Raw genomic sequence first — 15,478 nt, forward strand, 5'->3', positions numbered from 1 at the left:
CGGGGGCCCCTCCTACCCCTCCCCCAACGCCTCCCCCCACCCCTCCCCCGACTCCACGTACAGAGAGCAAAGTCAGGGCACTCACGGGGTGCAGACTGCACGCTCACTGCGGTCAGGCCAGGGGGCCCCCCCGCCGGTGACCCTGCACCTGCAACAGGCCCCGTGAATGGTCGTGGGGGCTGCCATGGGGGCCAGGCAGAGGCGGTGCCTCGACGGCCCCCGACCCCTCGCAGACGGGGTTTGTGGCTTCACATCTGCAACAAGGTGAGGCTCTCCTCCTGGCTGACCGTCAACGGCCCGCGTCCAGGGCTCGGCGGGGACGGCGGTGTGGACAGTGTGGGCCGGCACAGAAGGAACACGCCGACCGCCGCCTCTTTCCACGTAGGTGTATTTTAATAGCTTTCCAGACACAAGCAAGGCTTCCTGTGAAGACACCCCGGGGCCGTGCTGCTCTCGCTTGGTTCTGGTTCTGCGGGTCGTGCTCGGTCGCTGTGCTGTCCCAGGCCGTCCTTTGGTCCCGAGTCCCCGCGAGCGGCTCCACCCTGTGCTTCCACAGATCATGCGGGCCCGCGAGTGAGCTCAACGTCCATTTATTTCAAAGCAGTAATAATTTAAAATTATAAAAACCTTTCCACCGCCGAACACGTAGAGAGCGAGGTTAGACAGACGGGGCAGGCCGGACGCCGGGGCCACGTGTGCCTGTGCCCCTCGCAGGCCCGCGGGCCGTCTGGGAGGGCAAGCTTCCCCACGGCGGGAGGCAGCGGGTGCTCCAGCCTCTGCCCGCAGCAAGCGCGGCCGCCCCACAGTCCTGGCCCCGTGGGGCCTCCCAGGCTGGGCCGTGGGCCCTGTGCGCACGTGGACGCCGTTCAGGCGCTGCTGGCTGGGTTCTCGCTGCCTGGGGAGCTGGAGGAGGACGAGGACGAGGACGAGGAGAAGGCCACGCCGCCCAGGCCCGGGGGATCGGTGGCTGTGTTCCGTCCCGTGAGACTCTTCCGGCAGACGGGGCAGCTGTCATGCTTCGGGGACAGAGGGGGCGGTCAGCGGCGGCGGGGCGGGGAGGGGGCGCGGCCCGCCCGCCCGCTCACCTGCTCCAGCCAGGGCACGATGCAGCCGTCATGGAACAGGTGGTTGCAGGGCAGCTGCCGCACACGCTCGCCCAGCCGGTAGTCGTCCTTGCACACCGGGCACTCCAGCCCGCAGCCTGCGGCGGGACGAGCGGCCATGACACCGAGACCTACACACGTGGCCTCAGGAGCCCCCGCCAGAGGCCCTACTGGGGAACCTCCCCCGCAGGATGACCCCGTCCCCAGGCGCGAGACACCCACCTACATGCTCCTCGGTGACGGGGACGGTGGGGAGGGCCTGGATCTTCTCCTTGTCGGCGGGCGGGGGGCCCGTGTTCTCAAACTGGTTGAGGAGCTGAAAGACAACAGGCCGGGTGCGCGGGCGGGGCGGGCGGCCCGGGACGCGAGGCCGCGTCACCAGCAGGAGCTCCATGGGAGCCCTCTGTCCTGGTCCCCAAACACCCCCAAGCCTATCTCGTCAGTGTCACCTCGCACTGGGAGCACCACGGCCAGGGGACAGCACAGCCCTCCCGGGGGCTCAGCCACAGCCTGGCGCCCGTGTCCCAGGGACAAGACACTCAGCCGGCTCAGCAGGGAGGGGCCCTGACAAGGCGACACCCCCGCCTCACCGGTGCCGCCAATGTCACAAGGAGCACAGGCCCTGAAGACCCGCGTGACACAAGGCCCGGATTCGTGGGTCCCCTGCCCCATGGTGCGGGGACGGCCGTCTGGCCAGCGCCTGCAGCCTTGGGAGGGAGGGCGGCTGAGCCGGGGCCACATGTCGTCCTCCAGGGAGTGCAGCCCGTCAGGCCCTGGCGGGAGGAGCGAGGAGGCCCCCGTACCTGCGTGATGATGGCGTCCAGGCCATTGGCCCCCCAGGCGTAGTCCATCGGGTTCGAGTGCAGGACGCCCCTGAGCAGAGAGGCCGGGGTTGAGGGGCAGGGGGCATGGGAGACCCGCCTGCTCACCAGGGGCCCAGGGCGGAGAGGCCGAGGTCGAGGGGCGGGGGACGTGGGGGACCCGCCTGCTCACCAGGGGCCCAGGCCCAGGTTGGGGATGGTGGCGGGGGTGATGATGCCGTTGACCAGCTGCTGGATGATCCTGGAACAGAGCGCCAGCGCCGTCAGGGCCATGAGGAGGCAGGGCACGTCCGCGTGCGCACCCGCAGCGCCTCCAGGAAGTGTTTCCAAAGACGAGATGCCCGGCCAGGAAAGGAAGCCACATAAGAAGCCGTAGATGCCCCTATGCCTGCGGCCTGGACGGCGGTGTCACCGGTCACCACCCCAGACCCCACCTCACCCCGGGCGTGTCCTGGGCACCCGGAGCCACCAGGAGCCCCAGCTCGGCCCTGCTGTACCGTTTGCAGCAACCACAAAACACAGCGGCGGAAGTCATGGCGAGGTCACAGGGGACCCAGGGCCCGAGCGGGGTGGTGTGGGAGCCGTGGACACCTGGGCATCAGGGACGGGCTGTGTCCTGAGCCGGGAAGCCCTCCCACTCTCGGAGGGGAACCGGGCGGGAGTGCAGGCTCCTCAAGTCAGGGGAGGGTCACGGACACGGTCCATCCGCAGAGATGGGGGAGAGGCCCTGTGTCCGGGGGGACGGGGCTGGGGGTGGACGCTCGGGTCATTTGTCCCTGTGGACAACAGTCCGTCCTCTGTGTCCCCGGTTAGACAAGCCGACCCAGTGCTGACCCTGCACCTGGGTGGGGGCTGGGGGCTCAGTGATGTGGTGGGGGCATCTGAGGGGTGCAGACCCCTCTCAGCAAGGTGACGGGGGCACTCAGTGACATGAGGCCCACAGCCTGCCCAGGTGCTGCCGCGTCTTCAGCCCCCGGCCCCCGAACCCCGTCCTGCATGGTGGGCTCGGGCAGTGCTGCCCAGAGACCAGCCGAGGGCCAGCACCCACACCCCCAAGCCCACAGAACCTTCCGGAAGGCGGACACTGCTCCGCCTGAGCAGGGCGGGCAGGCTGGCAGCCCCGCGAGCGCCCCGCCCTCACCCTTCCAGCGTGGGGACGCCCTCGTGCCGGCCGGTGGCCCGCCGAGCAGTGAGGCGGGCGCGGGGCTGCCGGGCACCGTAGCGGTGGCGGGAGTGCGGCTCCCTCTCCCGCCGGCCCTCAGGGTCCCTGCCGTCGTCGGTCTGCGCCCCGGGGGGCAGCGTGGGAATCTCGAAGCTGTCGTCAAAGATGCCAAAGGCGAACTGCCCGTAGCCCTGCGGCAGCGTGAAGAGGTGCTGGTCCACGTTCTGTGGGGAGCGGGGCGCCGTGACCGCGGGCAGGAGCCGCGCAGATGCTGGGCTGGTCAGGGCTCCAGGGGGTGGGGAGAAGGGACAGCCCCGCGTGGGGCAGGTAAGAGGAACCCCGTGGGGAGCTGGGCGCCAGCCTGTCCGAGGGAGGCCCGCGGCTGCCGACAGGGGGCTGTGCCCACTCCTCCCGCTAGTGAGAGGCACCACCCGTGTCCTGGGGGCTGGGCCGACTCACCTCGAACGGCTGCCGGCCCTGGTCCAAGGGGGCCGTGGAGGGGCCTGAGCTGCTCTCTGCGCTCCTGGGGGACGCGGCACAGTCAGCGGCGGGTGGCCCGCAGGACAGGGCAGGACACCCCGCGCCCTGGACAGAACCCGACAGCAGGGACCTCTGCTGCCGGCTGCCTGGGACCCGCCCGCCCGCCACACCTGCTCCCCGCAGCCCGAACGTGTTACCTGGGCTCTTCCGGAAGCTCCTCGATGAACCCGGACTCGCATCGCGGGCAGATATAGTCCTGTGGGAGGAGAGCAAGTGAGGGCGACGCGGGGGCCCGGCCATGTGGGGGCGTCTGCAGCTTGCAGGACACCTGGCCTGGCCCCAGGGAGTGGCGGATAGGAGCCAGGCTGGCGGGGCCGGTGCACGGATGTTCGGCAGCCATAGCTGCATCCCTGCATCCCCACAGCCAGGAGCTGGGGTCGGACCCCGTGACCGCCCGGAGGGTCAGCCTGCAGTCCCCTCAGTGACAGACGTCATGGGGTTTCAGGGCCTCCACTCGGCCACATCCCACCCGCTGATTGGGGCTCTGACGAGGCTTGCAGCAAAGAGGCCAGTGAACATTCCTGACTCAGGGGACATGAGGATGCCCCAAATGACCCCATGCCCGTGCCGAGACGCGGCCCCGGAGACAGGGCGAGCGCCTGTCTGAGGGCCTCGGGCTCTCAGAACAGATCGGCTCCCGGGAAGGCAGCCGCCGAGGGCAGGAAGCACCACCCAGGCCGAGGGACCAGCCTGCGGACATCCCACAGCAGCATTTCTAGAACCTTTTGGCAGCCCCAGCATGTGGCCAGCGACCTCCAGCTGGAGCGAGACCCAGGCACACAGCCAACACCCCCTGCAAGGCCCCCACCTTCACGGGCCCACCCAGACCACCAGCCAGGTGGCAGACGGAGAGCGCACGGCAGCCCGGGGATGGGGAGGGACATCAGCGCCAAAACCGAGCCACATGTTGTCAGTCGGGGGCTGCACAGGTGTCCCTAAGACCACACAAATGGACGGGACACCAGCCCAGGCTGCCTCTGCCCAGGGACATTTCCACGCGCGGCCCCGTGTGCAGAGTGTGAGAAAGTGCGGGCTGTTCACGTCCAGGGCCTGAATCGCAGCTGGTGGTGGCCCACCCTCAACAGAGAGCAACACCACGGGCGATGCACGGGCCTTCCCTGTGGGGTTCCTGGGGGAGCGCCGGGCACCTCTGCGAGGACAGCAGGTGCACCGCGGCGCATGCCATGGTCCCACCTGCTTCTGCTGCCGAAAGCAAAGGGGCGTCAGAGGCAAGGGGCGCCGTCTGAGCTGAGCGAGGAGGCAGGCGGGAGCCACAAGCAGCAGGGACTCATGTCCAGAGTGTGAAAGAACCCTGCGGTCCAATGACAAACACACAACCCACACAATGAAAAAGTGGCCACAGGGTCAGAGTGGACCTTCTCCAAAGGAAACTCAGGACAGCAACGAGCCCGAGAAAAGGGCTCAGCATGACAGGCCCGGGAACCGCACGCAGACCCCAGCTGACCCCGTCCACACCCACCGGGGGCCGGGCTCAGACCCAGGAGCCAGTGCTGGGTACTGGAGGATCGAGGAGGTGGAACGGGGGGCGGGCGGTCTCCCTGGGACGGTCAGCAGGTGCTCAGGAAACTCAGTGGTCACCACAGCCTGCAATTCCGCTCCCAGGCATGCGCCCGCCAGAAACGCACACGTGTCCACATGGACCTGCACACAGACCTGCACACGTGCACCACCGTGGCACAATGCACAACAGCCAGACACAACCCCAGTGTCCATCGACAGGTGAATGGATCCACACACGTGTGCCCCCACACGCTGGAATATGACACAGCCGTGAAAAGGAATGAGGCCCTGACACAGCTGCACGTGGACGGAGCTGAACACACGACGCTCAGGGGGAGCAGCAGACACAGAAGGACACACGGCGTGTGATCCCAGTGACGTGAAACATCCAGAACAGGCAGATCCACAGAGGGGGCTCATGGGTGCCAAAGGCTGGAGAGAATGGAATGTTCTGGAACTGGCAGAGGTGATGGGTGCAGGGCCCCAAGTGGACACCTTAGGCGACTAGGTCATCTCTCAAGCTGTCACAAACAACGGCAAGGCCAGCAGCCTTCTGCCCTCCTGAGAAGGAGCGTGGGCGCATGCGGCTGGAGGCCCCGTGAGTAACCACGAAGGTCATCCCTGGGAGTGGGGCTCCTGGGCCGGCCACTCCCCAAGGCCCTCCCGCCGGCCCCGTCTGTTGTTCCCGTCTCACACAGCGGGCAGCGCAGCCACACGGGTTGTGAGCAGGGCCCGGGGAGGGTGACAGACGGGGCCGAAATTAGGACGCCGGGAATCAGACCCTTAAATGTGGCGAGTCATGGACAAATCTGAGCCCTGCCTGGCCCTGGCACCAGGGGCCGCCTGACCGCCCTCGGCTCGGGGCCCAGCAAGGTCCAGGCTCCCAGCAACGGGATGGCAGGGCGGCATGAGGAGCCCAGGCTTCTGCCCTCCCTGCCTGTCGCTTGGCGCCGTCTGTCCCCTCCCTGGACCCCACGCTCTGCGTCCTGTCACAACACCAGCTGGCCGCTCCTACAGCCACGGTTCCCATGCGGAGCGGCCACCCCAGATCTACCTGGTCACCCCCTCGCGGAAGTCAGGTCTCAGCTCAAATGGCACTCCCGCCTGCCAGCCTCAGTCTCCCCACCTGAAAGTGGAGACGGCCTCAACCCCGGGGCTCCAAGATCCGCAGCTGCCGAGGACCGAGGGCCGAGGCCTAAGTGCTGGCTGTGTTGGCGCCCTGCCCTGTGAGCACGTCCCCAGGAGAACAGCAGGTCCCAGACTCCAGGCAGCCAGTCCCTGCTCGCGGGCGGTGGGGAAGGGACCTAATCTGGGGTCTCCCCCGAGATACCGTGCTCACCCCCGAGGGCACAACCCAGGGATCTTATGAGGTCCGGGTGGCCAATGGCAGAAACCCATGTCCCAGCAGGGGACCCTGGGGCAAGGTGTGTGCCCAGGGAGCAGAACCCTCTCCTGGGCGGGGACGGCCCCTCTCCTGAGGCCCTGACTGGCAGGCGCCTGTCTCTGGCCGGTGGCTCTCCCTGTGCTGGGAGGGGGTGGGAGGGAATGGGGCTGCCCAGTGCCATCACCATGGTAACAGCGGTAGCCAGAGCACCCAGGACGGACAGACACACAGGCTGACGCTAAATGCTCTGAGCACTCCACCCAAGACACATGCGGAGGTGCACGTTGGTCCTCCTCGGTGACAGGGCGGACGCGGGCTCTGGAGGGGAAGGACCTGCCCAGCTCACCTGCCAGGCCAGCTGCGGCGGCGCTCGGAGACAGCACCACCAGCATGCCCGCACTCCTGCACACCACAGATGGAGGCCCACGGCCGGGCGCGTACGCTGAAGCTAGGGAAACTGAGGCGGGAGCGGGAGAGGCGGATGGCCCTGAGCGATCACACTCCCAGTGCCACTGGGGTGGCAGGGCTCCGGGCACGGGGCAGACCGAGGGAATGATGATGCGAGGGACCTCTCCACCCCCACATTCCCCCCTCAGACGTCACTGGGAGAGACCTGCCCGGACCGAAGGGCAATGCTGGCCGGCTGTCACTGGGCCAAGCGCAGCATGTGCACGCCTGTCTGCCCCCAGACGTCGGGGACCCCATGGGCTGCCGGAGGCCGCGTGCCACCCCTGCATCTGTCGCGCACACACCCGGCACATGTGCTGACCCCGCGCCTGGCCGTCCCCCACCTGCCCGTGAGCTCAGGGACACTTCACCACACGGACAATGGCATGGAGAGGCCACCGTAGGATCTGCCATGACGAGGAGCTCGGGCGTGAGGGACGCGGCGCCCGCTCACCCCCCGGCAGGAACCTGCGTTGACTTAGGCCTGGCCTCTGGGTGAGCCCCGGGGACGTGAGCACGGCAGACCCTGCCGCCGAGGCTCCACATCCACGCCCTGCTGTCCGGGCACCAAACCAGCCATGCACCCTGCCCCCAGCGCTCTCACATCCTGGGAAGATCGAGTCCAGGCCTGTGTGCCAGCCGGCCCATCTGGTTCCTGCTGCCACATGCCCGCCCAGCCGGCCGCCTGCCCTTCCCTGTGCGTCTGGGGGTCCCACATGCGCTCCCCTGGACCCCCCAAATGCACCTGGATTATCTCACCAACCGAGGCCCAGGGAGGTTGAGCGCCACACCCAGAGACACGCAGCTGGGACGCAGTGAGCTGGGGGCGGCCTCCGTGGGGTGCCACGGCCGAGCCCAGGGCCCAGCTGCTGTGGAGACGCCCCCTGAGCGGGCGCGCCCACCCTGTCCAGGAGCGTGAGAAGATGCCCCTGATAGCAGCCAGTCGTCTCAGGGTGGGAGGAGCATCACAGGAACCCGCCCGCCTTCCCCCAGCTCTGCCTTCCCCCAGCTCAGAGCGCCAGCTTCCCGCCAGCAGAAGCCTGTTCCAGGGGCTCGAGTGCTGGCAGGGACCCACCCCCGCCGCCGGCTTAGGAGCCCGCCTTCCTCCCCCAGGACACCACGTGTGTCCCTACTGACAACATCACCGGGCAGGCCTCCCCGAAACCTACTCCAAACCCACCCAAAGCCCCTCCCGCCGGCCCGCTCAGCTGAACGTCTCGACTCTCCTGACTAGACACTTGCCGTGGCTGCTCTACGCTGGCACCTGGCTGGGGGCAAAGGTCACGGCTACCTTGTCGCTATCGGGTTCCACGACAAGGAAGTTCCTCCCGGGCCCAGTGACAGTCAGAAAAGGTCAGGGTCCTCCGGGTCCAAGGCCACATGGCCAGGAGCTGGCCACACCAGGCCCTGTGCAGGCCCGGGCAGGGGAGGCCCAAAACGGTGGCCGTGCACGCAGCCAGCCAGGCCGGCCGCAGAGCCACGGCCCGGGCCTCCCGGGGACTGTGGACGGGCCGCTGTGGGGCGATCCCGAGACCTGGGCCGTCCTGGGGCTCACGCAGCTGCGAGGGGCCGCAGGGCGGGAGACAGGCCCCTGCCTGCCACCATCGGGGCGCAGACCCGAGGCCCGGGCACAGGAAGCCGGAAGAGGCAGAAACAGGACTTCCGGGAGGCTGCAGGGGAGCAGGGCAGGTCCCAGCCCCCCGACTCAGCGCTCACCCCCGGCCCTGCTTCTATTCTCCCCTCTGCAGGGCGGGGAGCTGCCCCGCCGGTCCCTTCTCTGCACCCCAAACCCGGACTGCAGCTCGCGCCCCTTGCGCGGGGCTAGGATGACGCCCCCAGCCTCCAGCAGCAAGCCCGCCTCCAGGGACCCCCACCGCCGGGCGCGCAGGCCAAGGGTCCGGCTCCGAGACCGAAACGGCCCCGCCGCCCTCGAACCCGGCGACGGCGGGAGATCGGGGACCCGGAGCGCGCCCGGCAGGTGCGAGGGGCCCCGCGCCCGGCGGCCCCTCTCCCGGTGCGCGGGCCGCCTCCTCGTCCCCCCGCGGCCGGCCCGCGGCGGAGATCGGCGCCCCGGCTTCCCCGCCCGCCCAGCAGCGCCGCCGTCCCCGGGCCACCCGCGGCGGAGGACCCCGGCGTCCCGACCCGCGCCCCCGCGCCCGCGCCCAGCGGACCTCCGCCCGCCGCCGCCGTCGGGCCCGAACGGGCAGGGGGCACCGGGCAGGGGCCTGGCCGCCGTCCACCGGCGGGGCCGGCGCGGCCACGCGCCCGGAGCGGCCCCCGCGCCCGCCTCCCGCGGCCCGCGCGCCCCCGCGGGCCTCAGTTTCCCGCCCGGGCCTCACCGGCAGGCGCGGCACGATCTCCACCGAGCAGCAGTGGCAGAAGTACCGTCCGGGCTGCGGCGACGCCTCAGCCATGGCCACCGCCGCCTCCTCCGCGCCGCCGGCCCCCCGCGCGGCGCCCGCCGCCGGCCGTTTGCTGCTCCCTCGCCGGCCGACGCGCCCGCGCACGCTCACGCACGGCACGCACGCCAGGCGCGGCGTGCGGCGGCGCGCGCGGACGCGGGACAGGCGGGGCGCGCGGCGAGAGGAGGCCGCGGCGACGGTGGCCGCCGAGGAGCAAACTAGGGAGGGCGATCCTCGAGAGGGGAAACAGGCAGGGGGCGGGGCCAGCCCAGGAGGATGCGGAAGAGCACGAGGGGCGGGGCCTGCGTGGGGCGGGGCCTAGTCTCCTTGGCAACCCGGATCACGGCACGGGGGTTGAGACTGAGGGCGGGGCCTGGGCCGGAGGCTGCGGCAGAGCCCGAGGGGCGGAGCCTGCGCGGGGCGGGGCCGAGTCTCCTTGGCAACATGGATCCGAGCGTGGGATTGGAGCTGGCGGCAGCGCCCAGCCCGAAGATTGCGGAAGAGGACGAGGGGCGGGGCCTGCGGAGGGGCGGGGCCTAGTCTCCTTGGCAACCTGGATCTGGGCGCGGTATTGCGGCTGGGGGCGGGGCCAGTTACCCAGGTTGCGGTAGAGGTCGGGGGCGGAGCCTGCGGGGGCGTGGCCGAGTCTCCTTGGCAACATAGATCCGGGCGTGGGATTGGAGGTGGCGGCGGGGCCGGTCCCCGAGGTTGCGGAAGAGAGTGAGGGGCGGGGCCTGCGAGGGGCGGGGCCTAGCTCCTTGGCAACCCGGATCAGGACGTGGGATTGGAGCTGGCGGCGGGGCCGGTCCCCGAGGTTGCGGAAGAGGACGAGGGGCGGGGCCTGCGCGGGGCGGGGTCGTTCCCCTCCTCTTCTCCAAAACCCATAAAGACCCCCGCTGCCCTCAGTCTTTCTCCCGGGTGAGGTCCCACCATTCTGTCCCCTCTGCGTCCTCACTGCTCCTGGGTCGCCGGGCGCGCCCTCACCCCCGGGCCTTTGCACTGGCTGTGCCTCCGCCGGGTGCACCGTTCCCAGACACTGGCGTGGCTCCCTTCCTCACCTCTTTCAAGTCTTCGCCCAAACGTCTCACCTGCCGAGAAGCCGTCCTCAGCAGCGCTCGTTTCCACCTGATAAGCTGTAGGGTCAGCCGCACCGCAGAAGAGATTTTGCATCTTGTTCCCGGCCGGACTCAGGCATTCCGTGAACGCGAGTGGCGCGAATGCGGACGGGAGGGCCTTTCCTGGGTCTGGGGGTCGGCTGCCCTCCGGGCCGCAGTGTGACCCACGGGGGAAGAGAGTCGGAGGCCTGCGGGCGTGGCCTTGTTTCCATGATGCTCTGGGGTGGGACAGCCTGGGGGCCTCTGGGAGGGGGAGCGCGGAGGAAACCTAACCGCCCCCCAAAATTAATAGAAACCGTGACCCAGCGCAGGCCGGGATGCCCCTGAGTGTCAGTCCAACCGCGCGTGTATGTCTTTGTCCACCCAGCGGACATCCACGGAGCACTGGCTGCATGCCGGACCCGTGGGGGGACAGCTGGGTCAGACGCCCCCAGTCCTAGGGTCGAGCCTAGGGTGGGCCTGGCTCTGCCTGGGGAGACAGACAGGGCTTCCTAGGGAAAGGGGCCTTGGAGCCAGGGCTCTGAGGAATGAGTAGGAGTTGGTTGGAGTTGGGCTCCCTGCAGAAGGGAGCGTTGGAGCCAGGGTGTGAGGAATTAAGAATTGGAGCCTGTCTATAAAGGGTGTTGAAGGCCAAGCGGCTGCGGACGGAGAGCGGTCTGCCAACCACAGGTGGTCCCCTGCAAGGCTCAGGGGTGAGTCCAGGCCATTCCGGCTCTGACCGCCAGAGAGCACGCAGGCCCCGTCCCTGGGAATCCAGGAAACCCCAGGTCGCTTGCCGCAGGCCTCATGCCCGGTCTCTGGCTCATTTCACGTTCAAATCCCACCAAGCCCCCCTGGCTGTGTGACCCTGGGAAGTAGCTTAACCTCTCTGAGCAGGTGGCAGAACCTGCCTGCCAGGGTTTTAGGACTGGATGAGCCGTGGAGCACTCGTTTCATTCTCTCAGGCTGGAACATTGCATGGGGGTTGTGACGGAGCCACGATGAACGTGGTGCACTGGCAGCATTGAGCGCCCTGAGGCTCCACGTGTTCACTGATTTGGGTTGGAATCAGGCCTCGGGGAGCGGCCTCTGGGGCTGGAGAGAAGCCACAGCCCCTCCCGGCCGAATCCCCACAGGAGGGAACATTCCTTCAGGTGTGAACATTCACACAGGTGTGAATATTCCCACAGGTGTGAACATTTCCCACAGGTATGAATATTCCAGTGGGTGTGAATTTTCCTGTGGGTGTCAGTATTCCTACAGGAGTGAACATTCCCACAGATATGAATATTCCTAAAAGAGTGAATATTCTGATGGGTATGAACATTCCTACAGGTGTGAATGGCCTGATGGGTGTGAACATTCTGACAGGTGTGAATATTCCATTGGTGTGAACATGCCTTCAGGTGTGAACATTCTTACAGGTGTGAATATCCTGATGGGTGTGAACATTCCTTCAGGTGTGAATATTCCTTCAGGTGTGAATATTCCTACAGGTGTGAATATTCTTGTGGGTGTGAACATTCCTTACAGGTGTGAATATTTGATGGTTGTGAACATTCCTTCAGGTGTGAATATTCCTATGGATGTGAATATTCCTACAGGTGTGAATGTTCTGATGGGTGTGAATTCCTATCGGTGTAAACATCATCACAGGTGTGAATATTCCTGCAGGTACGAATAGGCCACCATATGTTTATGCACTTTTGCTTATTTTTCTTTTATTTATATATTTTGTCTTTTTCTCTTTAGTCACACTTTTGTTTTGTATTTTGTATTTCTTTTTCTGTTTGCATGTTTTGATTCTGATTTTGCGGATATTTTGGGTTGTGTTGTTCTTTATTTTTCACTTTTTATTTCACGTATTTTGGGTTGTTCCACTCTCTGGCCGACACTTCTTGTTTTTTGTGGTTTTCTCTTCTTCTGGTTTGAGGGGCAAACACCCAGGAAGGGGCCTCGAGGCGGCCAGGCCTCCGGGTTCTGTTCAATCGGCCTTTTGTGAACCTGGCCCCTCGGGCGGCCACACCCAGACCCGGAGCCCCCGCTGCCCCGAGGCCGCTGTCCACAAGGCGGCCACGTCCTGATGGACTGAACCTGCGGGTCTGGGTCCCGGTTCCTCGCTGGCTGTGGATCCCACAGGCCAAGACCTCAGGACGGGGCCGGGCCGTGGGGACGGGGCCGGCTCCATCCTCCCGACCGAGGCCTCTGAGCGTCGCTAACGGCTGTGAAGCGACTTGAACCTGCAGATGAGCTTCTGGAACAGCACACTCACTCGCGCCCAGACCCCAGACGCACCGCGGTCGTCATTCTGCCCCCGGAGCTGTGTGTGCGGGGTTTCCAGCAAAGGGGCAGCCCCCTCACCCTCTATCCCAAACACGCCCAGGGGTGTTTCCAAAGGTGGCGGCCTCGTCCCCGAGCCAGGCGCACACTCACCAAGTCGGGGGATCCGCGGCCGCAGACACGAAGCCACGGCTAGTCCACCCGAGGCCCAGGGAGGCGGCCGCTCGCCCACGGTGGCAGCTTCAAGGCTTGGCGGAGGCTGCCTCCTGGGAAAGGACGGCGGGGGGGGGGGTCCCTCCACCTCTGTCCTGGCAGGGACAAGACCGTCCTTTATTCACTCAATGACAACTCAGCGGGGCACTGAGCATTGCCATCACCCCAAGAATGGCCCCAGACACGTCTCCAATTTTAGCCCAGAGAGACTCATGTCGGACTCCTGATCTCCCGGATTAGAAACTAATAAATTTCTGCTATTTCCAGCAGCTCAATTTGTGGTGATTTGTCAGAGCTGCAACAGGAGATGAATACATCGAGCTCTCGTGAGTCATGTCCAGAAAGTCAGCCCCACGTCTGTCTTTCCTCGATGCCCCGCCCCAGCAGGCCATCCCTCCTGCCATTGGTCAGAGCTGGGTCACATGATTGTGTCTGAACCAATGGCCAGCAAGGAGGAGGGGCTGGCATCACTTGTCCGCCAATCAGGAGTCAGCTTGGGGTTGAGGGCGGGCCCTGCCTCTTGTTGCTAACGTGGCTGCCGATTCCTGCATGAAATTGGGTCCCTTTGCAGGGAGGGGGACCCCTGGGGGCGGTGTGGAAGAGCTGCTGTGGGAAGGGGCATGGATGGAGCAGGCCTGGACTCCGTGGGGGAGTCCAGGGGAAGCCGTAGGTGGCGTGGGAGGGCGAGGGCACAGGCGACGGGGGAGTTACAGGGCCTCCTCGCTTATCAGCATCACATGCCCCATCAGAGAACCCACAGGACCTGGCCTCCCACAGCCCCAGCTCTCAGGCACTAAGCTGACATAGAGTCTGTACCAGCCATCCTTCTGGCTCGAGGAGCCAGCATCCTGGAGGCAGAGGTTGGCACATCCGGGTGCGCATGCCTCCTACAGACACTGCAGAACCCGCTGCTCTGAGTCCTAGAGGCCGCACTTGAGTAAATTGTGAACGGGCTTACTGGAAGGTGGTATTGTCTGCTGCAAACGACAGACGCGCAGCTTAAACCAGCTTTATCTTATCGAGGAGGAGGAGTTCAGGCATGGCTGGATCCAGGGCCTCCAACAATAGCACAGGGAATTGCTGCTGCCCCTCTTGGCTCCGTGTCCCCTGGGGCTGGCCTTGGGCAGGAGCCGCTTGCAGCTCCAGGCTCACACCCCTCCCCTCGGGCTTGGTCAGGACCTGGGTGTCAGTTTCCCCACAAAAGTCTCGGGGCCGACTCCTGGTTTGCTGACGGTCAGGTGCTTCTTATCGGCTGGCGCCCCCTCCTGGGCCATTTGGCTGGGACTGCAGCAGGTGACTCCACAAAGGCAAATCTGGTGCTGGGAGCGGGGATGCTGGCCGTGACCCAGGGGCCGGCCCTCACCGCACAGTCCAGAGAGGGGAGGGCCCTGCCCCGAGGGGGCTCAGCGCGCCAGTCCTGGAGCCCTGCTCCCCTGGTTCTGACTCCAGTTCCCAGCCTGTGGGGCTTTGTGACTCCCAAGAAGTCACTTTCCTGCCTCTAGCCTCAGTTTCCCCCTCTGTGAAATGGGTGTCTGCCTCACAGCATTGAGGCGGGCAGCAAAGACTCTTCACGCTGGGCAAACACCTGCCGGCTGACTAACCAGAATCTGTGGGTGCACATCCCGCCCTCCTGTGCCCCGGCCCTCGCGGCCTGGCTGGAATCTGCAGAACTGGGATCTGTGCCCATTTTGCAGATGAGAAAACCTGGGCACAGAGAGGTCACGCGGCCTGGCCGAGGCGGCACAGCCTGGAGTGGGCTTCCACCAGACGCCTCCTTCTCCCTCCAGGCCTCAAGGGCAGCCCCAGGGAGACCCCAACACCTTCCTGCTCCCGGTGCTCGCTCCCTGTGAGGCCAGGACGGTGTCACCGGGGCACAGGACCCCCTCTGCTGTGCCCACCGGTGTCGGCCGCCTTTGGCTGCTGTAACGAATTGCCCCAAACTCGGTGGCTTCGAACCACACGGATTGTCTCTTCCGGGTCCGGAGGTCAGAAGTCCCACGCGGGTCCCGTGGAGCTCAAGTCGAGGAATTGGCCGCATTCCTCTCCGAGGCTCCGGGGGAGCGTCTGTTCCTGGCCTTTTCCAGCAGCTGGAGGCCGCCCACATTCCTTGGCCCGAGGCCCCTTCCTCCGTCTTCAAAGCCAGCCCCGCGGGGGCCGTCCTGCTCACGGCCCGCCTCTCTGACCGCAGAGGGAGAGGCCTCCGCTTTCCAGGATCCGCGGTCCCCTGGGGCCCACGGGATGATCGGGGTCCTGTCCCCAGAGGAAGGCCCTTCACTGAATCCTGCCTGCAAGTCCCCTCGCACGGGTGACAGACTCGCGGGGTCCGGGGATCAGGCCCCAGACATCTCGGGGGTCGTGTCTGGCCGACCACCCTTGAGTTGGGCTTCCCCTTTCTCGTGGCACAAACGTCCGGTGCCTTCTGTCCCCACACCCCCTCCCCCCACCGCTCAGTCAGACTCGACTGAAACGAGAAGCCGGCCTCGGTCTCCCCCGGGGCCGGGTCAGGTCCAG

The 15,478-nt window shown here is 66.4% G+C and overlaps 1 protein-coding gene across 2 annotated transcripts; it reads right to left on the reverse strand.

The window, feature by feature from the left end:
- Window positions 1-374: 374 nt before the first annotated feature.
- Window positions 375-9,531, reverse strand: RNF126 (ring finger protein 126). Of its 2 annotated transcripts, none has more exons than XM_070624645.1 (9): window positions 9,318-9,531; window positions 3,764-3,822; window positions 3,546-3,609; window positions 3,066-3,310; window positions 2,097-2,165; window positions 1,907-1,976; window positions 1,326-1,419; window positions 1,086-1,201; window positions 375-1,016 (listed from the first exon to the last, which is right to left on the reverse strand). In XM_070624645.1, exons 1-9 carry the CDS (start codon window positions 9,390-9,392, stop codon window positions 867-869), a joined length of 942 nt encoding a protein of 313 aa, XP_070480746.1. In that variant the 5' UTR covers window positions 9,393-9,531; the 3' UTR covers window positions 375-866. The 2 variants fall into 2 exon arrangements, with proteins under 2 accessions (XP_070480746.1, XP_070480747.1); XM_070624646.1 differs by having other exon boundaries at window positions 3,066-3,277; window positions 9,318-9,503.
- Between the last annotated feature and the right edge of the window lie 5,947 nt (window positions 9,532-15,478).

This window comes from Equus przewalskii, chromosome 6 (genome assembly GCF_037783145.1).
Source record: "Equus przewalskii isolate Varuska chromosome 6, EquPr2, whole genome shotgun sequence".
In the NCBI taxonomy this organism is placed as follows: Eukaryota; Metazoa; Chordata; class Mammalia; order Perissodactyla; family Equidae; genus Equus; species Equus przewalskii.